This window comes from Bombina bombina, chromosome 4 (assembly GCF_027579735.1).
Source record: "Bombina bombina isolate aBomBom1 chromosome 4, aBomBom1.pri, whole genome shotgun sequence".
NCBI lineage: Eukaryota > Metazoa > Chordata > Amphibia > Anura > Bombinatoridae > Bombina > Bombina bombina.
In genome coordinates this window covers 334,151,903-334,177,389 of record NC_069502.1, presented here as the reverse complement: position 1 = coordinate 334,177,389, position 25,487 = coordinate 334,151,903, and the positions used below count along the sequence as shown (strand labels likewise).

At 38.5% G+C, this 25,487-nt stretch overlaps 1 protein-coding gene across 1 annotated transcript in view; it reads right to left on the bottom strand.

Moving 5' to 3' along the window:
* KCNAB1 (potassium voltage-gated channel subfamily A regulatory beta subunit 1) overlaps window positions 1–25,487 on the bottom strand; it is a 427,823-nt gene that overhangs the window by 141,751 nt on the left and 260,585 nt on the right. The window contains exons 4-5 of the mRNA XM_053710077.1: window positions 22,452–22,531; window positions 1,806–1,850 (exon numbers count right to left, since the gene is read on the bottom strand). Coding sequence (XP_053566052.1) covers window positions 1,806–1,850; window positions 22,452–22,531 — 125 coding nt within the window. The remainder of the gene's footprint in view (window positions 1–1,805; window positions 1,851–22,451; window positions 22,532–25,487) is intronic.

Here is a 25,487-nt window from a genome sequence, read left to right as displayed (position 1 = left end):
CCGTTTATGGACTTTTTTGTGCAGATTATAACTTTTTCTTCTCAAGCACCAAAGTTCAAAGAGGCAGTTGGGATACTATGTGGACAGTTTATAACAGAATGATCTTTTCTGATTGGTCTGCTTTAGATCACACCATCCAGGGTTGTATTTCATTGGTCAGTATATTCATTACTGTGATTTCTATGTTAAATGTTTAAACTATTTATTGTTACTTTGAATGGCTGTTGATCAGTAAAGGAAAAGGCTTATGCAAAATAATTGTCTGTGTCTCTTTAATAAAATCTAGATTATTCCTTCACAAAGCTAGGATAATCAGAATTTAACTGTTCTCACTATATGCTAGTATAGTATAGATCAAAAGAGGGGCCAAATAAAGGTATGGGCAGCTGATATTGTATCTAGCCCTGTATCTTTAGGAAAACTTAGAAATAGTCATATACTAATATAACTTAAGCATGCAGTTATCCTGTGATTTAGCTATAATACATTATGGGCTAGATGATAAGAACTAAAGATTATAAATGTATTGGAGGGATATTTTTATTGTCTATCTATCACATATATACTGTATATATATATATATATCTCAAAATAACAAGAGTATTGCATTGAGCAATGATACTTTTTTATTGGACTAACTATAAATTTATAAGTTGACAAGCTTTCGGAAGAGTTCCTTCCTTTATCAAGTCTAAAGCAATACTGACCAATTCAATGGAGTTTACAGATTATATCTTAAAACACAGTTTTAAGATATAATCTGTAAACTCCATTGAATTGGTCAGTATTGCTTTGGACTTGATAAAGGAAGGAACTCTTCCGAAAGCTTGTCAACTTATAAATTTATAGTTAGTCCAATAAAAAAGTATCATTGCTCAATGCAATACTCTTGTTATTTTGATATATATATATATATATATATATATATATATATATATATATATATATATATATATATATATATATATATATATATATACTGTATATAGATAGATAGATAGATAGATAGATAGATAGATAGATATAAATATTTACGTACAGTCATATGTAGTATTCTATTGTAGGCTATGACTAATCATCTTGAATCAAGATGGTAGTGTATTGTTGAGATACCTTGCCCAGCACTACATAATATGTTATAGCCTTCTAAATAAAATAAATGCTAATAATAGTGATGATCAGCAGAGTAAAATACATCCTTAATGAATGACTATTTTTTTAAGTATATCAGAGGAAACCTGGCTTTAAGGCAGTGGGATCTGCTCTCCCAGGGTGGTTGTCCCAATATGGATAAACTTTGAATGTTCTTTATTTTCTTGTAATGGATTATTCCCTTAGAGCCCAAGAATTTTCCCTGGTTGATTGGCTGCTACCATTTCAAATTTGTCTTGTGCCTTATTCTTCCTTTTTTAAAAATCTTATTGCTATTAATATTATATATATATATATATATATATATATATATATATATATATATATCAATAAAATACTGATGATTAATAATGCATTGGCTATAGGACTGAATAATAGTCAATATTGTTTTTCTTTTCATACAACTTCAAAATGGATGTCCCAGAGTTTACTTTAAAACTTGATTGCGTTACCTAATGCCTGTGTCTTGTATGGGATTGAAAACTAAGTCTCACAGAACATAGAATATTATAGTACTAGCTATGAAACCTCTTTTCTTACACTTACAGATAAAGTGAGACACCTCCTTAACTAGCTCAGAGCACAATGCTTGGATTCTCATTTTCTAAGTATCTTGCAAAGGTCTGGGGAATCGCTGATTGACAGAAACTCACCTCCAGTTTTTCTTCCTGATTATGTTTCCCAGTATCACTTCTGCCCTAGAAAAGACAAGACACACATTTTTATACTCTGTGCAGTTTGCTGGAATAGTTAGAACTTGCTTCCAACTACAAAATATCAACAGCTACGGTTTTTTTGCTTTGACTGGGTTTTGGTTAAGCTCCCTAGAGTTAGCAATACACCTTTTATTTTCTCAGTAAATCCAGAAGTGTTTTCTCACTATCCCTATGCTTTTTTAGTCTTTGCAGATACAAAAAGATATCAAGCCATTTTGTTAGCCATAAAATGATATCCAGACAGTTATTTCACAGATTTCTTCTCAATTATTTGTAGTGAGGGGACACAATACTTACATTGCAAAAACCCCCTAACAATAAAAATGTAGCCTATCATGTAGAGCTACCTTTTACTGTATTATTTCATTTTAACCCCTTTCATGAATGATATAGCTTTAACATATTATTTAGCAAAGATTTGTAGCCCTCGCTACCAAATAGCTGATTATAGGGTACTTTTTTAATTAGTCCCTGTTTTCCTTAGGGATACCAAAGTCAAAATTAAATTTGATGATTCAGATAGAGAATGCAATTAAAAAAACGAAACACACTTTCCAGTTAATACCATGATCAAATTGAGCACAGTCTTCTTTTATATTAATTTTTTTTTGAAACACCACCTACTGCTACGCATGTACAAGAGATTACAGTACATATGCATATAAGTCTGTGATTGGCTAACAGCTGTCACGTTCTCAAATGTGTCAACATCCTTACGCAAGTCAAACGCTTTATTACATGTCATGCACTCTACCCAAAACAAGGTGATAGGTCAATTATGTAACTCCAGTTTCTTCTGTTATGTGTGATCAGTCCACGGGTCATCATTACTTCTGGGATATAACTCCTCCCCAACAGGAAATGCAAGAGGATTCACCCAGCAGAGCTGATATAGCTCCTCCCCTCTACGTCAGTCCCAGTCATTCTCTTGCACCCAACGACTAGATAGGATGTGTGAGAGGACTATGGTGATTATACTTAGTTTTTATGACTTCAATCAAAAGTTTGTTATTTTACAATAGCACCGGAGCGTGTTATTACTTCTCTGGCAGAGTTTGAAGAAGAATCTACCAGAGTTTTTTACTATGATTTTAACCGGAGTAGTTAAGATCATATTGCTGTTCTCGGCCATCTGAGGGAGGTAAAAGCTTCAGATCAGGGGACAGCGGGCAGATGAATCTGCATTGAGGTATGTAGCAGTTTTTATTTTCTGAATGGAATTGATGAGAAAATCCTGCTATACCGTTATAATGACATGTATGTATACACTTCAGTATTCTGGGAATGGTATTTCACCGGAACTACTCTGTTAAAGGTCACTAATCCTTTTAATAAATATTATCATGTTAAACGTTTTTGCTGGAATGTAGAATCGTTTACATTGCTGAGGTACTGAGTGAATAAATGTTTGGGCATTATTTTCCACTTGGCAGTTGTCTGCTTTAAATTGTGACAGTTTCGTTTCTCCTCACTGCTGTGTGTGAGAGGGAGGGGCCGTTTTTGGCGCTCTTTGCTACGCATCAAAAATTTCCAGTCAGCTACTATTATATTTCCTGCATGATCCGGTTCACTGACAGATCTCAGGGGTCTTCAAACTTCTTTGAAGGGAGGTACATTCTCTCAGCAGAGCTGTGAGAATTTTATATTGACTGTGAATAAAAACGTTACTCTATAATTTTTATGTCAAATTTAGTTATTGTTATTTACTAATGGGAACAAACCTTTGCTAAAAGTTGTGTTATTTTAAAGTTGATGCTATAACTGTTTTTTTCAGTTCATTATCTCAACTGTCATTTGATCGTTTAAGTACCTCTTTGAGGCACAGTACGTTTTTGCTAAAAAAGATTATAACCAGGTTGCAAGTTATTGCTAGTGTGTTAAACATGTCTGACTCAGAGGAAGATATCTGTGTCATTTGTTCCAATGCCAAGGTGGAGCCCAATAGAAATTTATGTACTAACTGTATTGATGCTACTTTAAATAAAAGTCAATCTGTACAATGTGAACAAATTTCACCAAACTGCGAGGGGAGAGTTATGCCGACTAACTCGCCTCACGCGGCAGTACCTGCATCTCCCGCCCGGGAGGTGCGTGATATTATGGCGCCTAATACATCTGGGCGGCCATTACAGATAACATTACATGATATGGCTACTGTTATGACTGAAGTTTTGTCTAAATTACCAGAACTAAGAGGCAAGCGTGATCACTCTGGGGTGAGAACAGAGTGCGCTGACAATACTAGGGCCATGTCTGATACTGCGTCACAGCTTGCAGAGCATGAGGACGGAGAGCTTCATTCTGTGGGTGACGGTTCTGATCCAAACAGATTGGATTCAGATATTTCAAATTTTAAATTTAAATTGGAGAACCTCCGTGTATTACTAGGGGAGGTCTTAGCAGCTCTCAATGATTGTAACACCGTTGCAATACCAGAGAAACTGTGTAGGTTGGATAAATACTTTGCGGTACCGGCGAGTACTGACGTTTTTCCTATACCTAAGAGATTAACTGAAATTGTTACTAAGGAGTGGGATAGACCCGGTGTGCCGTTCTCACCCCCTCCAATATTTAGAAAGATGTTTCCAATAGACGCCACCACTCGGGACTTATGGCAAACGGTCCCTAAGGTGGAGGGAGCAGTTTCTACTTTAGCTAAACGTACCACTATTCCGGTGGAGGATAGCTGTGCTTTTTCAGATCCAATGGATAAAAAATTAGAGGGTTACCTTAAGAAAATGTTTGTTCAACAAGGTTTTATATTGCAACCCCTTGCATGTATCGCGCCGATTACGGCTGCGGCAGCATTTTGGATTGAGTCTCTGGAAGAGAACCTTAGTTCATCTACGCTAGACGACATTATGGACAGGCTTAGAGTCCTTAAACTAGCTAATTCATTCATTTCGGAGGCCGTAGTACATTTAACCAAACTTACGGCTAAGAACTCAGGATTCGCCATACAGGCACGTAGAGCACTGTGGCTAAAATCCTGGTCAGCTGATGTTACTTCTAAGTCCAAATTACTTAATATACCTTTCAAGGGGCAGTCTTTGTTTGGGCCCGGTTTGAAAGAAATTATCGCTGACATTACAGGAGGTAAGGGCCACGCCCTACCTCAAGACAAAGCCAAAGCTAAGGCTAGACAGTCTAATTTTCGTCCTTTTCGGAATTTCAAAACAGGAGCAGCGTCAACCTCCACTGCACCAAAACAGGAAGGAGCTGTTGCTCGTTACAGGCAAGGCTGGAAACCTAACCAGTCCTGGAATAAGGGCAAACAGGCCAGGAAACCTGCTGCTGCCCCAAAGACAGCATGAACCGAGAGCCCCCGATCCGGGACCGGATCTAGTGGGGGGCAGACTTTCTCTCTTCGCCCAGGCCTGGGCAAGAGATGTTCAGGATCCCTGGGCGCTAGAGATCATATCTCAGGGATACCTTCTAGACTTCAAATTATCTCCCCCAAGAGGGAGATTTCATCTCTCAAGGTTGTCAACAAACCAGATAAAGAAAGAAGCGTTTCTACGCTGTGTACAAGATCTGTTATTAATGGGAGTGATCCATCCGGTTCCGCGGTCGGAACAAGGACAAGGGTTCTACTCAAACCTGTTTGTGGTTCCCAAAAAAGAGGGAACTTTCAGGCCAATCTTAGATTTAAAGATTCTAAACAAATTCCTAAGAGTTCCATCGTTCAAAATGGAAACTATTCGGACAATCTTACCTATGATCCAAAGGGGTCAGTACATGACCACAGTGGATTTAAAGGATGCTTACCTTCACATACCGATTCACAAAGATCATCAACGGTATCTACGGTTTGCCTTCCTAGACAGGCACTACCAGTTTGTAGCTCTTCCATTCGGATTGGCTACGGCCCCAAGAATCTTCACAAAGGTTCTGGGTGCCCTTCTGGCGGTACTAAGACCGCGAGGGATTTCGGTAGCTCCGTACCTAGACGACATTCTAATACAAGCTTCAAGCTTTCAAACTGCCAAGTCTCATACAGAGTTAGTTCTGGCATTTCTAAGGTCGCATGGTTGGAAAGTGAACGAAAAGAAGAGTTCTCTTTTTCCTCTCACAAGAGTTCCATTCTTGGGGACTCTTATAGATTCTGTAGAAATGAAGATTTACCTGACAGAAGACAGGTTAACAAAGCTTCAAGATGCATGCCGTGTCCTTCATTCCATTCAACACCCGTCAGTAGCTCAATGCATGGAGGTGATCGGCTTAATGGTAGCGGCAATGGACATAGTACCTTTTGCACGCCTACACCTCAGACCGCTGCAATTGTGCATGCTAAGTCAGTGGAATGGGGATTACTCAGATTTGTCCCCTACTCTGAATCTAAATCAAGAGACCAGAAATTCTCTTCTATGGTGGCTTTATCGGCCACACCTGTCCAGGGGGATGCCATTCAGCAGGCCAGACTGGACAATCGTAACAACAGACGCCAGCCTGCTAGGTTGGGGCGCTGTCTGGAATTCTCTGAAGGCTCAGGGATTATGGAATCAGGAGGAGAGTCTCCTTCCAATAAACATTCTGGAATTGAGGGCAGTTCTCAATGCCCTTCTGGCTTGGCCCCATTTAACAACTCAGGGGTTCATCAGGTTTCAGTCGGACAATATCACGACTGTAGCTTACATCAACCATCAGGGAGGGACAAGAAGCTCCCTAGCAATGATGGAAGTATCAAAGATAATTCGCTGGGCAGAGTCTCACTCTTGCCACCTGTCAGCAATCCACATCCCGGGAGTGGAGAACTGGGAGGCGGATTTCTTGAGTCGCCAGACTTTTCATCCGGGAGAGTGGGAACTTCATCCGGAGATCTTTGCCCAAATACTTCGACGTTGGGGCAAACCAGAGATAGATCTCATGGCGTCTCGCCAGAACGCCAAACTTCCTCACTACGGGTCCAGATCCAGGGATCCGGGAGCGGTTCTGATAGATGCTTTGACAGCACCTTGGAACTTCGGGATGGCTTATGTGTTTCCACCCTTCCCGCTGCTTCCTCGATTGATTGCGAAAATCAAACAGGAGAGAGCATCAGTGATTCTAATAGCGCCTGCATGGCCACGCAGGACTTGGTATGCAGATCTAGTGGACATGTCATCCTGTCCACCTTGGTCTCTACCTCTAAGACAGGACCTTCTGATACAGGGTCCATTCAAACATCAAAATCTAACTTCTCTGAAACTGACTGCTTGGAAATTGAACGCTTGATTTTATCAAAGCGTGGTTTTTCTGAGTCGGTTATTGATACCCTGATTCAGGCTAGGAAGCCTGTTACCAGAAAGATTTACCATAAAATATGGCGCAAATACCTATACTGGTGCGAATCCAAACGTTACTCCTGGAGTAAGGTTAGGATCCCTAGGATATTGTCTTTTCTACAAGAAGGTTTAGAAAAGGGTTTATCAGCTAGTTCATTAAAGGGACAGATTTCAGCTCTGTCCATCTTGTTACACAGGCGTCTGTCAGAAAATCCAGACGTCCAGGCCTTTTGTCAGGCTTTAGCTAGGATCAAGCCTGTGTTTAAAGCCGTTGCTCCGCCATGGAGTTTAAACTTAGTTCTTAACGTTTTACAGGGTGTTCCGTTTGAACCCCTTCATTCCATTGATATAAAATTGTTATCTTGGAAAGTTCTATTTTTAATGGCTATTTCCTCGGCTCGAAGAGTCTCTGAGTTATCAGCATTACATTGTGATTCTCCTTATCTGATTTTTCACTCAGACAAGGTAGTTCTGCGTACTAAACCTGGGTTCTTACCTAAGGTAGTCACTAACAGGAATATCAATCAAGAGATTGTCGTTCCATCCTTGTGTCCAAATCCTTCTTCAAAGAAGGAACGTCTTCTACACAATCTGGATGTAGTTCGTGCCCTCAAGTTCTACTTGCAGGCAACTAAAGATTTTCGCCAAACTTCTTCCCTGTTTGTCGTTTATTCTGGACAGAGGAGAGGTCAAAAAGCTTCTGCTACCTCTCTCTCGTTTTGGCTTCGTAACATAATACGTTTAGCCTATGAGACTGCTGGACAGCAGCCTCCTGAAAGAATTACAGCTCACTCCACTAGAGCTGTGGCTTCCACTTGGGCCTTTAAGAATGAGGCCTCTGTTGAACAGATTTGCAAGGCTGCAACTTGGTCTTCGCTTCATACTTTTTCCAAATTTTACAAATTTGACACTTTTGCTTCTTCGGAGGCTATTTTTGGGAGAAAGGTTCTTCAGGCAGTGGTTCCTTCTGTATAATGAGCCTGCCTATCCCTCCCGTCATCCGTGTACTTTTGCTTTGGTATTGGTATCCCAGAAGTAATGATGACCCGTGGACTGATCACACATAACAGAAGAAAACATAATTTATGCTTACCTGATAAATTCCTTTCTTCTGTTGTGTGATCAGTCCACGGCCCGCCCTGTCTTTAAGGCAGGTAAATATCTTTTAAATTATACTCCAGTCACCACTTCACCCTTGGTTACTCCTTTCTCGTTGATTCTTGGTCGAATGACTGGGACTGACGTAGAGGGGAGGAGCTATATCAGCTCTGCTGGGTGAATCCTCTTGCATTTCCTGTTGGGGAGGAGTTATATCCCAGAAGTAATGATGACCCGTGGACTGATCACACAACAGAAGAAAGGAATTTATCAGGTAAGCATAAATTATGTTTTCAAAGGTCTAGAACTATTACTATTACTTTAGCAACCTTTGAAAGAATTTCAATATTAAAGAGCTAGTTGTAACAAACTTTGACTGAAGCATAATATTAAAGGTCTAATACTTTAGCAACCTTTGAAAGAGTTCAAATAATAATGGGCTAGTATTGTAACAAGCTTTGATTGACGCCTATTATTAAATGTCTAGAACTATAGCAAAATTTGATAAGAAGCCCAGTATTAAAGATCAAGAACTGTATCATTATTTGATAGAAGCCTCATATAAGGAGGCATATTTAACAAATGTCTGTCGGACCTGATCCGACAGTGCGGATCAGGTCTGACAGACATCACTGAATGCGGAGAGCAATACGCTCTCCGTATTCAGCATTGCACCAGCTGCTCACAAGGGCGGCTGGTGCAACGCCGCCCCCTGCAGACTCGCGGCAAATCGTACTCGATCGGGTTGAATTCCGGCGATTCCTGTCCGCCGGAATTCAAGGGGCCTCAAGCTCCATTCGGAGCTTGATAGATAGGCCCCTAAAGGTCTAAAACTGTAACAACCTTTAATATAAGCCCAGTATTTAAAGGGACAGTCTTCTCCAGATTTGTTATTGTTTAAAAAGATAGATAATCCCTTTATTACCCATTCCCCAGTTTTGCATAACCAACACTGTTATATTAATATACTTTTTACCTCTGTGATTACCTTGTATCTAAGCCTCAGCAGACTGCCCCTTTTTCAGTTGTTTTGATGACTTGCCTTTTAGCCAATCAGTGCCCTCTCATTAGTAACTCCATGGGTGTGAGCACAATGTTATCTATATAGCACACATGAACTAACACCCTCTAGCTGTGAAAACTGTCAAAAGCATTAAAAAAGCTGCCGGCCTTAGAAATTAGCATATGAGACTACCTAGGTTTAGCTTTAAATAAAGAATACCAAGAGAACAAAGCAAATTTGATGATAAAAGTGAATTGGAAAGCTGTTTAAAATTACATGCCCTATCTGAATCATGAAAGTTTAATTTTGACTAGACTGTCCCTTTAAAGGTGTAGTACTGTAGTGACAATTACAGAAGCCCAGTATTAAAGGGCTTGAACTGTATCAACTTACAGTACTCCAGTATTAAAATCATTATATATTACAAACAAATTATTTGTTAGTGGGGTTGTTTTTTTTATTATTCTTGACGTAAGCCAAGTGTGTTAAAAATAAATTCTTACTATGCATGATTACATGATTATGCATTGTTTGCAGTAAAGCATTCTGCTCATTAATAAACACACCCATCATCTGTTGTTTTGGGTCCCACATCAAGCTATTGGCATAGATTAAATAAAACCTATATGTAAAACTAAAATAGCTTTAAAAAAATTACTGCAACTTCGCTACTAAAAAAATCAGAAAGATATGAAACTGCCACTTGTCACTTTGTGTTCTGCTTTTAGGGGTTAAACACCTAATAGTACAGGGTTGCTAGTCTTAAAATGACATGCTGTCATGAATTAGAGCATGTAATTTTTGCACTATAATGGCCATTTAACCCCTTAACGACCTGTACATCAATGGTCTTTAAATGTGGTTTGGGGTTTTAATAGTGTGGCTTTTGCCACTAGTGGCAAGACCGCACTATTGCAGGATGCCTGCAGGAGGGAGGGAGGCTGTAATAGTGTGGTCTTGCCCCTGGCAGTGAGATCCACACTATTGTGGAAACAAAAACCCTTAAGGACCAACAACGTACAGGGTCCTAGTCTTTAAGGGGTTAATGTAGCCCAATGTCTGTATTTAACAAAGTTGATGTGATCTAATATATTTTTTTATAATTGTTACAAATTCCATGTATTAAATTATATATACATTTTTCAGAATGCATTTTAATATCTGAGTAGTGTATATGTATGTATGTATCTATATCTATGTCTAACTATTTATATCATTATCTATCTATTATCTATCTATCTATTATCTATCTGTTATCTATCTATCTATCTATTATCTGTCTATCTATTGTCTGTTCGTCTGTCCGTCTATCTATTTGTCTGTCTGTATGTCTATCTATGACTTACTGAGCAACAACTTACTGAGTAAAACAGCAAACTGCATTAAGCTCTTTTCTGTTTCCTAATTCATTGTTGTTGCAAGAAATGCAGGTTTTAGCCGTGGCTTAGATTAAAAATAAAATAAAGAATTCCCTATCTCCATTGAGAAAAAGCCTCGCAGTGTCTGGTTGATATAGTGTTAAAGAATGGATTACTTTGTTTGGAGAGCTTGCCTAAGCTTTAGTGAATTAGCTCAGTAAGGTAGCAGGGCTTAGACCAATCTTTCTCATTGGAGAGTTATTTTTTATACAGTATATAGAGAAATATATAAGAATGAAAAACTAAATGCGTCGTATGGGCATGACTCTGACAATTTGTTATTTTAAGCGTAAAATAGGCAAACTGGGCTGCTGGTTCCTTGTGGTATGCAGTCTGTCAACAACAAAATTAAGGTTATTTTGCACCATAAAATTCTATTAGCCTAATAATAATTGTGGTTATTACAATGATTTCATCTGATATCTTCTTTTAATAAAGTGGGCATTGCTAAATAAACCTATAAACTGAGTTGTCTATAATGTAGTAAAGGTTGGGAAGGGAAGGAAGCACTGATGTGCACCATTAAACTCTCAGAATGCAGAAGTATAGTATTGTAATTACGAGTTATCAAAATGTTCCATTTATATAGACATAGTAAAGCGTAATATTCCCGTCATGGCACTACACAGGGGTATGGTAAAATAACGCTAAACTCTGTCTCCTTGTAACCTAAATAGGCATAATCTCCATTTTTGTGAGGCAGGGGCAGAACTACCAGTGGTGTAGCAGGTGCAATGGCACAAAGGCCCAAATTTGGGGGGGGGGGCATAGCTATTAGTCTAAACATAGGCATGTCCATATGGGGTCTATGTATACATACTCACATGAATATAATGTGCAGCATACTCACCAGATTAGATATACTTGTTTCATTATACAGTGCAGTGTGTTCACTATTAGTGTATAGATATTCTCGTTTCATTATACAGTGCAGTGTGTTCACTATTAGTGTATAGATATTCTTGTTTCATTATACAGTGCAGTGTGTTCACTATTAGTGTATAGATATTCTCATTTCATTATACAGTGCAGTGTATTCACTATTAGTGTATAGATATTCTCGTTTCATTATACAGTGCAGTGTGTTCACTATTAGTGTATAGATATTCTCATTTCATTATACAGTGCAGTGTGTTCACTATTAGTGTATAGATATTCTCGTTTCATTATACAGTGCAGTGTGTTCACTATTAGTGTATAGATATTCTCATTTCATTATACAGTGCAGTGTGTTCACTATTAGTGTATAGATATTCTCATTTCATTATACAGTGCAGTGTGTTCACTATTAGTGTATAGATATTCTCATTTCATTATACAGTGCAGTGTGTTCACTATTAGTGTATAGATATTCTCATTTCATTATACAGTGCAGTGTGTTCACTATTAGGCCTCTATTTATCAAAGTCTGGTGGACCTGATCCGACAGTGCGGATCAGGTCCGCCAGACCTTGCTGAATACGGAGAGCAATACGCTCTCCGTATTCAGAATTGCACCAGCAGCTCACAAGAGCTGCTGGTGCAACGCCGCCCCCTGCAGACTAACGGCCAATGGGCCACCAGCATGGGGTGTCAATCAACCCGATCGTACTCGATCGGGTTGAATTGCTGCGATGTCTGTCCGCCTGTTCAGAGCAGGCGGACAGGTTATGAAGCAGCGGTCTTTAGACCACTGCTTTATAACTGGTGTTTCTGGCGAGTCTGCAGGCTCGCCAGAAGCACGGGGCCTCAAGCTCTATCCGGAGCTTGATAGATAGGCCCCAATGTGTATAGATATTCCATCATTGCACAGCGCAGTATACATACTCATCACATTTATACAGAGAAGTGTACTCATCAGGGTATAGTGTATATAAACTGACATCATTATACAGTGCTCATTATCAGTGTATATATGCAGTATATATGTGTGTTATTCTCTCTCTCTCTCTCTACACATATACATACACAAATTATTACTATTGATTTTACAGGGTTATCTTTGGGGAGAGGCAAAAAAATTGCACCAAGGCCCTTTGTTGTGTAGGTCTGCTAATGAGGGTCATTTGATTTTGGTGTATAATAAAAGAAGCGGTCTGCTAACACTAGGCCTCTCTCATTTATATACCCATGAAGCCATTCATTAAAAAGAAGTGATTGGGGAATATTGGTTTTATAATGAAGGGTTGAGTTGCCTCTGTAAAACACAAGTCTCTCACAAAAGGTTTAATGGGTGATAGCTCTTATGATTTTTAGTTATGACAATTTTCACTGTAGCATAGGTAAATAGGGATTTCACACTTTAGCCTTCCTATGCATCGCTGCCCTCCCCCTATTCTGTCAAATGACAATAAATACAAAATATCTCCAACTAAGAATAATAAATTAATAAAACCTAACAAACTATTGATTAATCTGGGAGTTGTTGTTATATGTTATTTACTTGCTAGCTGTGTTCATTGAATCTTATCTGTCTAAGCAAAAAGAGGGTCAAATATGAATGAGTCAACAGCTCGTCAAGTAAACAGCACAATAGTAGTTATTGTATGAGAATTTGCACTTTGTATTAATGTTTATTCTATTTGACTAGTGATATTTAATGATTTCAAAATGTGTATCATTCGTCTTTTTATTAACAGCAATGTTAAACATAACTAAAGTTGTCAAAAGCAAAATATTTTTAGTAAAGCCAACATTTACTTTCCCACTGACTCAAAAAGCAAGTTTCCTAAATATGGCCCATTTGAATGAGTATATAAGCCTCACATTTACTAGCTTTTCTGCAATGTAGCAATAATTTAATTACTGGTTTTACTGGAGTTTTGGCTATACATTTACATTAAAAAAACAAACACATTTTTAATTGCATGCATGTAATCTAATTTCTGATGCCATAAGCAGAGAACAAGAATTATTTTTAACCTTAGGAAAAATAAAGCTCTGTTCATTTTTGTTTAACATTTAGCACAACGTTACGCATTTACAGTAGGTCAAGTTAGCCAACTGCTGCTTCAAAAAACGTTATAGTTAAACACTCATTATGTATTTCTATCTATCTGCCTGTCTGTCATCATAATTATTTAGAGAAGCAGTTTTTCACTTGCTGAAGGGAGAATTTGGTGAGGGGGAAGAAAAATGTATATTTTCAAACAAGAGCTCACTTATTACCTCAGGATTCAGATGACTGCCATGTTGAGTAGTTATCATTTAAACCACCACTGCGTACCAGAGAGATGTTTAATGTAGGGGTAGGGCTATTGCAAAGACTGTCTCCATTATTGATTTATTATGTGACCACTAAGGTAATAATAGGAGGAGCTAAAATGGAGGAAATAATAACAGGAATGGTCCTTAACAACTAAGCACCCCCAATATACTGTACAAATAATCAAGAGATCCCAATTTGTAGTTATATGAGCTACTATTTAGAAAAAAATATATTTGTTTAAATAACTTGTAGAAAAATAACTTGTAGAAAAATAACAAATTGATATTTAAAAGCAAAAAGTCTCAGTATGGGGGCGGAGCCAACTTCCGAATACATCAGACGTGTTTTTCAAGAGCTCCTGAGCCATCAGCAATCTATATCTCTTTTTTGTAAAGTTGAAGCAGTCTATAACCCCACCAATTCACTTTAATATATACCCTGGACAGTAACCTATCAGGGACTACTAACTTGGAGAGTAAATTACTGCCCTAACTAAGAAGCTGTACCTTGTTGGGTCTGACCCGGAGTGTAGCCTGAGCTGCACAATGGAGTGTTACTGCACAGCTAGCTTGTCATCTCATTCACAACTCCGGAGGATCGGGGCTCCGCTCCGGAGTTGACAGGCAGCATTTATCTGGTCCTGCTGGGTCTTGAGTATGAGATCTTCGTAACGGGATGAACCCAGAACAGGAGGAGAGCACCTGCAATTGAACTGACTAGTGAACAGTGAGTACATTACAACCAGCGGATGCGGGGCTCTATTTGACTGATTTGCCTTTGTACTGCACTGTTCACATTACCCTAATGAGCCCAGCTGTGTGAGGGAGGTTAGGTTAAGCTGCAGTACTCTATTGGCACAAATCGCCATTTTTCTTGTTCCCTGCACCACGCAGCTCCATTAGACAGAGGCTGAATAACAGAGCGCATTGAGAGATAGAGCTGATAAGGGGACACAACACTGCTACTTAGTCACCTAACACCTACTGGTCAGAGCAAATCAGAATATATAAGCCCTCAATAAAGACTTTGTTATCAAACTTTGTGGGACAGACACTTTGCCCTGAGGGTTCAGCGTAGTAGCAGCCAGAGCAGAGCAGGCAGGAACCATGAATAAACCTGTGGGGTGTAAATAAACATTAAAAGCATAACTATTTCAGGTGAGGTAAAGCCTGCCACCTGTACTGAGCAAGTACATTGATCCCTACACACGAACTCCACAAAGGGCTAAAATCAATCTGGGACTGGTATCAATAGAGTGGAATCTGACACAGTCTGGACAGCTCTGAACTCTAACCCTAACTGCAGCCCACAGTCATACGCTGTTAGGTGCTTCTTGCCTTTAAGTAGAGGATTCATTACTTACAAGATAACACACCCCTCTAGTGGGGTTTATGCAGTCATAGTACACTGTGGCAAGACTACCATAAGAGTGGCCACTGGGAACACACACGATTCTGGGAAGACCTGCACGATATTTATTGCATTGCACTAGTGTGATTAAGCTACACCCGTCTACCGTTTGAACCCATCTCTGAGTCATAACTTCCCGGGAAGGGCTAGCAGGGTATATTGAACTGTGATATGATGTAAGCATGAGAGCCTGCTGAGTCTGCTCCCTCATTCAGAGCCTGCTGGATCTCTCACATGATTTGAAGACCTTTTGTATATACAGTCCTCATTTCAAGTTTTTTTTAAATTAACTTCACAATGGCAGGCTAGCAGGCTCGGGCCCCCCTCCTTGCCGGTGTGAACTAACTGTGATCATCTCTAGAGCGACCCTACTGGTACTTGATTGTGTTTCCCTAAATAAAATCTGTGGAGTCCTGAATCTGGGCTTAGACCTAGACAATGACGCAGCAAGCCAAGAAGAAACAGAAGTCTAGCCAGGCCTCTAAACACACGGTCAGGGATCACTTCCTGCCTATCAGAGACCCTAACCATGTTTTTTCTGATGATGAGCGATCGCTTTCTCCTGCGCCATCAGAAGAGAGGCCCAACTTGAGATACTCCCCACCTTCACTCTTACAGGGTGACATACTGACAGTAGATTCTATGAAGCAGTTATTAGACAGACAAAATCAGTCCTTTGCTAAGAGATTTGATAAACTTGAGAGGTCCTTCGATGAGCTAAGGAAGGACATTACCACTGTCAATGAATGTACAGATATCATTGAAAGAAAGCAAGAGGACCTCTTAGTGGACCACACCAACTGGGTGAGCTACACTCAAAATTTCGCTGACCAAGTGTCCTCCTTAGAAGCAAAGCTAGCCGATTTGGAAGACCGCTCTCGGCAAAACAATGTGAGGATTAAGGGCATCCCTGAGTCTATTGGCCCCCAAGATCTGGAAAAGTATGCCCAGGCCCTATTTCAAGCTATCCTGGGTTCTCCAGGAGGAGCGGATGCTAGAATTGATCGCATACATAGGACGGCTAGGCCTAAGAACCTACCCATGGATAAACCTTGAGACACAATTGCTCAACTACATTATTACATCTATAAAGATAAGATTTTGCAAGCTTCCTTGAGGCAACCTCATCTCTCAGACCAATTTAAAGATGTGACTCTTAATCCAGATCTCTCATCACACACATTACAGCAAAGGAGATCCTTCCAGGAAGTCACTAAAACGCTGAGACTCCACCAGATCCGCTACTGCTGGGGTTTCCAAACAAGACTGATAATCACTAAAGATGGAACACAACACACTGCTCTCTCTCCTAGACAAGCTCAGGATTTGCTCAGAGGATGGAATCTACCACAGGGGGATGAAGAAGATCCAAACGGGCCTTTCCGCCCACGCAACCCTCTGAGGACTGGTGCCGCTGATTGGGTTCCAAGTAGGCAAGATCCTGTGCTGTGACACTGTTCCCTCAACTCACCATTTGCTTATGGAACACCATAGGATTATTCCTATTTTCCAGTCCTCCCCATCATGGGCCCGGCTAGCCTTTCGATTTCCTCTTCAGCTGCAGGATGGTAATGTAGACTAGAGACATTTGTTTTGCTTTGTATAATGGACTCATGGTCCTCTTTTTGTGATTTCCTTATCCTATTCAATGTATGTTTTGTAATAATATACAAATATATACATAATATGTTTCTGCACTGTAACACATGACCTTTTACCCCCAGATATCCTGAGTAATGATCCCTACTCTAAAAATTTGCCCAACTAATAAGTGTGGTGTAACTATCTAACTGGACCTTGTGTCTACTCCCTCAATGCCAGACATTCTCTGAATGCTAGCATAATTGTTCCCAACACTCTGGCCTTATAGGATGTGATTGGCCTCCATCTTATTCCCAAAAAAGTATTTGAGTTTATAGTCAATCCAATGGTGGATCCCTTCTCATAACCACTTGACGATGATGCACTCAGGGTCTGTTAGGATTCTTGTAAGGTATCCAACATCTCTAATTGATCCTCAGGGTTATATGTAACACCAATCACCACTTGGCATTCATTCTGCTGTCGTACATGGCATGCTAGCCTAATCACGGCTGAGGGATGTCAATTTTGAAACTGGAAAAATATTCTTTTACATGTCATGTACTTCAGATTGTATTGTTAATCAAGGGTCTCCTCATTTTGTTTTTGTGCATCTGCATTGTATTACTACTTGTTGTGCTCCTGCTGGATTGCGTCATGTGAATACTTCAGTTCACACAGCATCTAACCCAATACTGTTATGCCTGACCCCTACAAACCTGACTATGAAGACTTGTGTGTACTTTATCCTACCCTACATAACTTACTCTCCTACTTAATTATGCGCTTCCCTCCTTTGACAACTAATGCCTTTGACGCCCCAATAGGCTGCTACTAATACACCATAACACTGCTTAGAATGCCTGAATCTAAAGTACTACAGGTAGCAACACTAACCTATGTAGCTCGGATGGGAGTACATGACGTACACAAGACCCTCACTTATGCTACGCAATTTAGGATGGCCCTGTCCTAAGACTAAGGAGTAACTGATTGGACCTTATCCCACATTTGACTACAGCATGGTGCTCTGTTTATCAGTACACACCCTTATCCACTAGTATTAAGCTTGCTCAAATTGCTTGTCTAAGCTTCATTTTTTATGATGACCCACTGATTATTGTTGATCACAGTTCATGTTTTTGTATTACAAGTTTGCCTTACCCATACACCGGCAGTGAAGGGGAGCATTGCTTTTAGACACTCCTCCACTTCCTATAACCCCCCACACACCCTTGTGCGGTTAGGGATAACTTGTTATCCTCCACATTACATTTTTTTGGCAGATTTGCGTAGTCTCTGCCCAGTCCGAAGAGCTGACCCAGTGAATTACCCCCCTTTTTTTTCTTCTTTCTCTCTTCCCCCCCCCCCAGGTAGTAAAATGAAAATCTGCACACTCAATGTGAGGGGTTTCATTCCCCTATCAAAAGGAGCTTCCTTATTAGATTTCTCACTACGCACCAGTTAGGAATAGCATTTCTCCAGGAGACCCGTTGGGTTGAGGCTAGGGCGACCTTGTTTAGGTCCAAGGAATACCCAGTTTGTATCTCATCGAATTTCCATAAGAAGGCTAGGGGTGTATCGATACTAATAAGCAGATATCTCTCATATGAACCCATCCAGTAGAGATTGACCCTTTGGAGCGTTATGTCATTGTCATCTGTCGTATAAATAATGTTCTGTGCTCCCTGGTAGCTCTGTATTTTCCTAATGTTAATGAGACAAGTTTTCTCCGGAGACTGTTGAGCAAGGTGGATAGGCTCAAACAGGGCCACGTTTGTATTGGGGGTGATTGCAACCTGGTCTGGGACCCTAGCAGAGATAGAAAATCCCGCAATAGAAATTTCCCATCACAGGTAGAGGAGAATTACTCACAACACTTTAGAAACCTACTATCCCAATACGCTCTGCAGGATGTCTGGAGGGCCTTGCATCCCAATGACACTGATTACACTTACTATTCAGCCTCTTCCCAGTCCTTCTCAAGGCTAGATTATTTTTTCTGCTATGCATGGTCTCTAGAGGACGTGAGGGGGGGCGATGATTATGCCTTGTGTTTGGTCTGACCACAATGCGGTTATCCTAGAGGTTGCCTTCTCATATTTGGGGGGCGCTAAATGTTCATGGAGATTACCTGATTATTTAATCTCTGGCCCCCATGTTCCCACCTGGGCACAGGAAATAGAAGACTTCCTACGAGTAAATGACAGTGAAGGTGTCTCTGACTTAAACTTGTGGGCTACACTCAAGGCTTATATGAGAGGCATGTTTATAGGGCGGGATAACCAGGACAGGAGAGCGTATTGATGCCGGCGAATACAACATAGTTGACAGCTTGATACATATCCCCCTCACTAATCACCACTAAAGCAGCATGAGATCTGTTTATCAGCCAGTGTGCAATCAGTCCATAAAGGGACAGTAAGTAGGCTTCCATGGATCAAGTCAAAAGTAATCTTCCATGGATCAGAAAAAACATACAATTTTAAACATCTTTATTCTATTGATATCCTTTGTTAAAAAGCATACCTAGCTAGGCTCAGGAGCAACAATGACTCTTGTCACTGGCTCACCCTATGTGGTTAGCTAGCTCCCAGTAGTGCTTTGCTGTTCCTTCAAATAAAGAAACCAAGGGAATGAAGCAAACTTGATAATAGAAGCAAATTTTAAAAGTTGTATAAAATAGTATTCTCTATACTAATTATGAAAGAAAAAATGACTTTTATGTCCCTTTAAGGCCTATTGCACTTCCTCCAAAATCCAAATAAACAACTTTAACTAAACATTTTTTCATGCCAAAAATATTTTTACGTGTTTCATTTGTGGTCTTCAATATACACAGCAACTTTTTAGAGTTTATTGTGCATTTAAAGTTAGCTTTGAAGTAGCAATTCACTTCCATTCCATAGCTGAATAATGCTGTTGACTCGTGTCTGCACACAATGGCCCATGTTCTGTTCAACGGTCAGTAGAACATCGCTGCTCTGGAGCTAACTTTAACTATGTGCTTAACCCCTTTATGGGGGTTCAATACATTGTTATACACATTAAACAAATTACAGACTAAAAACACATTAGAACATTTCTTGTTGCAGTTTTATGTTAATCTGACTTATTATTTGTATTATACATTTTGCATTTTATTCCAGAATAAGGGATATCAAATTATATTAACTCCTTCACTGCCAGGAATTTGCCCAAAGTACAGTACCATGTTTAATATTTTTGCTACCACTTTATTTAAAGAGAAATCATTTTTTTTTTTTTTATTTACTTGAAACCTATATATTGTTTGGGCATAAAGACAGCTTTGAGTGAATGACAGTTTCAACTAGCGATTTATTCACAGAATTAAGAACTTATTGTACAATTAACAAAAAAGTAAAAAAAAAAAATGTGATCATATAAAAACTTAACTTTCACAAACATTAGGCTTTTTACTGAAATTATTTACAAACGTGTGCAGTCATTTGCATTGCATTTTTTTGTTTGCTTTTTGGGTCCAGATCCCATTTAGGGCCAGATTACAAGTGGAGCTGTTTTTTAACGTTCCCACTCGAGTACTAACTCCGCTAGAAGTAAGCTTTTGTACATGTCGGGTAGCGCTCATATTACAAGTTGAAAATAAAAAGTTTTTGCTTGCGCGCTAACCCAATACACGTAAAAAGCCAAACTTAGGGTATCGTGCGCACTATAACGTATTCCCTATAGAAGCGAATGGAGCAAGAAAAGTGGAAAAAACCTAACACCCTATTTGGTCGCAAACCTCATTGCATATTCTCGTGTGCACTAACCCGACATGAAAATATGAATATTTCACATTCCAATGTTCTTTACATAGAAGAATATGTTCTTTGTATTCTTAAATACATATTTTTACATATATCTGTTGGTATTTTGGTACAATATAGATCTATACATATGTGTGCATATATATGTATATATATATATATATATATATATATATATATATATATATATATATATAATTATAGATAGGTATAGGTACTGTATATATATATGTGTATATATATATATATATATATATATATATATAGGAATGTCTATTTAAAAATACATAAAACATATTCTGCTATGTGCAGAACATTTGAATGTAAAATATTTACAGTAAATACACAGTGTAACACTTTATTAAATATGAATATTGCATACATATGGTTTTATATGTCTTTATATACATGACTGCAAAGGGCTCCAATGCATATATATATATATATATATATATATATAAAGTCAAGTATAGTGCACTATCACCTATCAGACATCCGCCAGGGTACTAGCAAGTAGTATTCATGAAACAGAAGGAAGGCACTCATTGGTCATATTGAAATCAAGTGAATAAATAGATGTGACGTTTCAAGGATACACTCTACTTACTCATCTGAGGAAGGGGAGTGTCCCCCCGAAATGTCACATCTATTAAATCGCTTGATTTGAAATGACCATTGAGTGCCTTCCTTCTGTGTTGTGTATATATATATACATATGTATTTATGTGTTTATATGTGTATATATGTCTGTAAATACATATATACAATATAGCAATTAGGACTTTAGATAGATAGATGATAGATAGATAGATAGATAAATATATATGTGCAATTGAGTGTGTGTGTATATATATATATATATATATATATATACTGCATGTGTATTTGTGTTTGTATGTATATATATATATATATATATATATATATATATATATATATATATATATATATATATATATATATATATATATATATATATATATATGTATATATGTCCCAAATGGATTTGCAATCACACCTCGAACACCAGCTGCCAGGGTGTCAGGAAAAAATTATGAATCCAGCAAATAAAGTATCTGCACTGCACTCACTGGGCTTGTGAAAAAATTATTTATATAGTGACGTTTCGGAGCCAGTAACCCACTTTATTTGCTAATTAAATATATATATATATATATACATACATGCACACATATAGACATTGTGCAGGACTGTAATAACCATTAGACTGTGGGTGAAAGCAAGTCCCACTGCTGTTAATGGCTCCACCATTTTTTATGAAGGCTGGTAAATCTTTGCAGAGAGTGCAGGGGCTGTGCAATGAGATATTTAAGCCAGATGCTTCCAGCTGTTCTAGCTGACCTGCACTCTATTGCTTTCCTATGATTCAGAACAGTCCCCTCCCCTTCTCGCTATTATGCCACCACATATAGCCCCATACTATGAAGCCCAGGTTAGGCAGCAAAGAAACAAGTATAGACATTAAATAAAAATGTATGTCATTAAACAAATTTGCACCTCCCCCCTGCAAGCCTGCTACCCTGCGCATGATGTATGTACAACGTCAACTCAGTATGCTGGGCAAAGTACTGTGTGATGTATTACTTACTTCCCGTTAACACAAGGGGTTAAGACTAGATTGTCATGGCACAGAAGAGAAGGATGTAATGTGCAGAACGTGTTCTCTGGGAATACTATATCTTATAAATAAGGTAACTAAAAGTCCCAAATGACTATATTTGTTAAATAAAATTGCCTTTTATACATTGGAGTCCTGGAGACCTTTTTTGTTGTAATTATAAATAAGGTAAAATAAGGAAAAATCACTTACTTTCCAGCTGCATAAACCTCAGCCGTGTCAAAGAGGTTTACACCATTCTCATAAGCAATGGTCATTAGCTGCTCAGCCACCTGTTAACACACATATTATATAAGACACATATATATTTATATATATAAATACATATAATTATAACATATTAATTATCTCTTAAAGGGAAAATAAAGACCTTGAAATTTTAATATAGGTTTAGTTATGCACTTTAAACTTCTTTGCAATATAGTGAAACACTGGCCAAAGTGAAATATACTTGCATTATTTATTTTGCCCCTTTTCGTGTAAATTAGCTCTAAATATTGTGGATTTTCTAATTCTCAAAATTGATAAAAACCCACTGCAGACTTCTCAATTCTAACACTTCTACATATCTTTCCATAAATGGCTTTAACAGATAAGAATGGCAAAACATTTTACTTTAAACTAACAATATGACCATGGCTAGATTGAAGCTCATATTGGCTCCTCCAACAAAGGGACCTGGGTAGTGTAGCACATGGCTGAGCAATCAAGGGTCATATTCTGGGTAGTTCATGCCATGTGAAAGAGTATGGGTGGTCTGGACTAGAGTTTGCTGCTTCTGGGTGGTCCTAGGGATATTTTACAGCAAATCAATAAGGAACTGAAAAAGAGTACAAATGTAGCACTCACAACATTTAATAAGTAAATAGATTGTATAGACAAAGAATGACATGGTCCTAGGGTTATATCAGAGTTATTTGGATATTAATAAGAGCAGTGGTGATTCTTGAACTTAATATTTTGGGGGGGGCTTACAAAGGTGGTGATCATCATAATATATGGAGCCCTTCATAGCACAATAGGGGTGCTACATGTGTGTTTGGATGTGCATAGCACCCCCATAGAACCACCAATGAATAAGAGAGCAATGAAGGAAGAAGGACAACACTCCCAAATGCCGAATTTCCACTCAGATTTTAGGCCGATTTAGAGAATTCTATTTAGAGTATGGTAGTATGTAGAATATTGCCTCTTTCAGCATGTTTTCCTGCTGTTTCAGATCCAGGCACCCTGCTCTGACCTCACTCAGGATTGTCTGCATTATTAACAATTCTACAGAATTTCATGAATGTTTGGGAATCAGTTATACAGTTTCCTATTTTTTTTTCCATTAAAATTCTAACAAATTTGATATCCACCTTCAAAATAATTAGTAGATCAGAAATCACTGAAGAAAAGGAAGTTGTATATCAGTATGAAAGATTGAATGGGTCTAAAAGAAAATTGCTTATGAAAGTGTATTATAAAAAGGGACTATAGTATCTGATAGCCTTTAAGAAAAATTCAAAATTTCTTCACGGCTGCTTTCTTATCTGGGTTTTCCCCTTCAACACCAATTAGTCTATAGAAGTATTTACTGTGTAGTTTGAAGCAAATAATGGGAAAACTTCTCAGTAGTATTTAGTACTTTATGGTCCGTTATGTGACCAAAAGTGAAAAATATTCTAGTTACTGTCACCTACATTAACCCTGCCACATTTGAATAACAAACTATTGGTGTTCCAGACCAGTATCATTATATAAATAAATTATACATATATTAACAAACCGTAAAATGTGCAATCCCAAATAATATGTTTTCATAATAAAGGCATTTTAATTAGCATGAGTAAAAGAGCATAAGTGCATTGTGGTTTCCAGCAGAAAAATAAGGTAAAAGTAAATATTGCTTTCTTTAAAGCAACTATAAATATAATTTAACGTGACAGAATTTACAAGTGACAAATTTGGGTCCATGACAAAACCATAAATTTTAAGACATTTAGAACTGTAACATTCAGAAATTGTGAGATCAGGATAGCAACAGCTTTGGAATTGTTGTTCTCATTTATACCAGTTTTTCTAGGAAGTTTAACAAATACATTTTAAGATGACATAAATCCATTTTCCATTACACAGCAAATTCCACTTGCAATAAAAGCTGGCACACTGCTGACTGTTCTCACAGTTGTTTGCATTGCTTGTGAACAAAATTTTTACCAAAACTGTGTTATTAGGTTGTCATTTATTTTGCAATTTTTTTACCTTTTATTTCACAGCAGCACAAAGGGAGATCATGTGAGACTAATCTAATTGACTTCTTTGATTATGCAAGAAAAGTATTAGACAAGGGTGGAGCAGTTGATGTAGCATATCTAGATTTCAGCAAAGCATTTGACACCGTCCCACACAATAAACTAATTCACAAACTGTATCTCCTTGGTCTAGATTAAAAAATTGTGCACTGGGTGGAAGGCTGGCTTAAGGACAGAAAACAAACACCTAGATTACGAGTTTTGCGTTATGAGGGGTGCGTTGCTAACTTGCACTTTATTGTCACCACTCACTTACATACAGCGCTAGTATTACAGGTTTATATAAACCCGGCGTTAACAGGCAAGAAGTGAGTTTAGAGCAAAATTGTGCTCCATACCGCACTCCAATACCAGTGCTGCTTAAGTCAGCGGTAAGCTGGTTTTACGTGCTCGTGCACGATTTCCCCATATACATCAATGGGGAGAGCCAGTTGAGAAAAAGTCTAACACCTGCAAAAAAGCAGCGTATAACTCAGTAACGCAGCCTATTGATTCCTATGGGGAAATAAAAGTTATGTTTACACCTAACACCCTAACATGAACCCCTAGTCTAAACACCCCTAATCTTACACTTATTAACCCCTAATCTGCCGCCCCCGACATCGTCGCCACTTACATTATATTTTTTAACCCTAATCTACCGCTCCGGACATTGCCACCACTATAATAAACATATTAACCCCTAAACTGCCACACTCCTGCCTAGCAAACATTAGTTAAATATTATTAACCCCTAATCTGCCGTTCCCCACATCGCCGCCACCTACCTACATTTATTAACCCCTAATCTGCCGCCCCCAACGTCACCGCCACTATATTAAATGTATTAACCCCTAAATCTAAGTCTAACCCTAACCCTAACACCCCCTAACTTAAAAATAATTAAAATAAATCTAAATAAAACCTACTATCATTAACTAAATTATTCCTATTT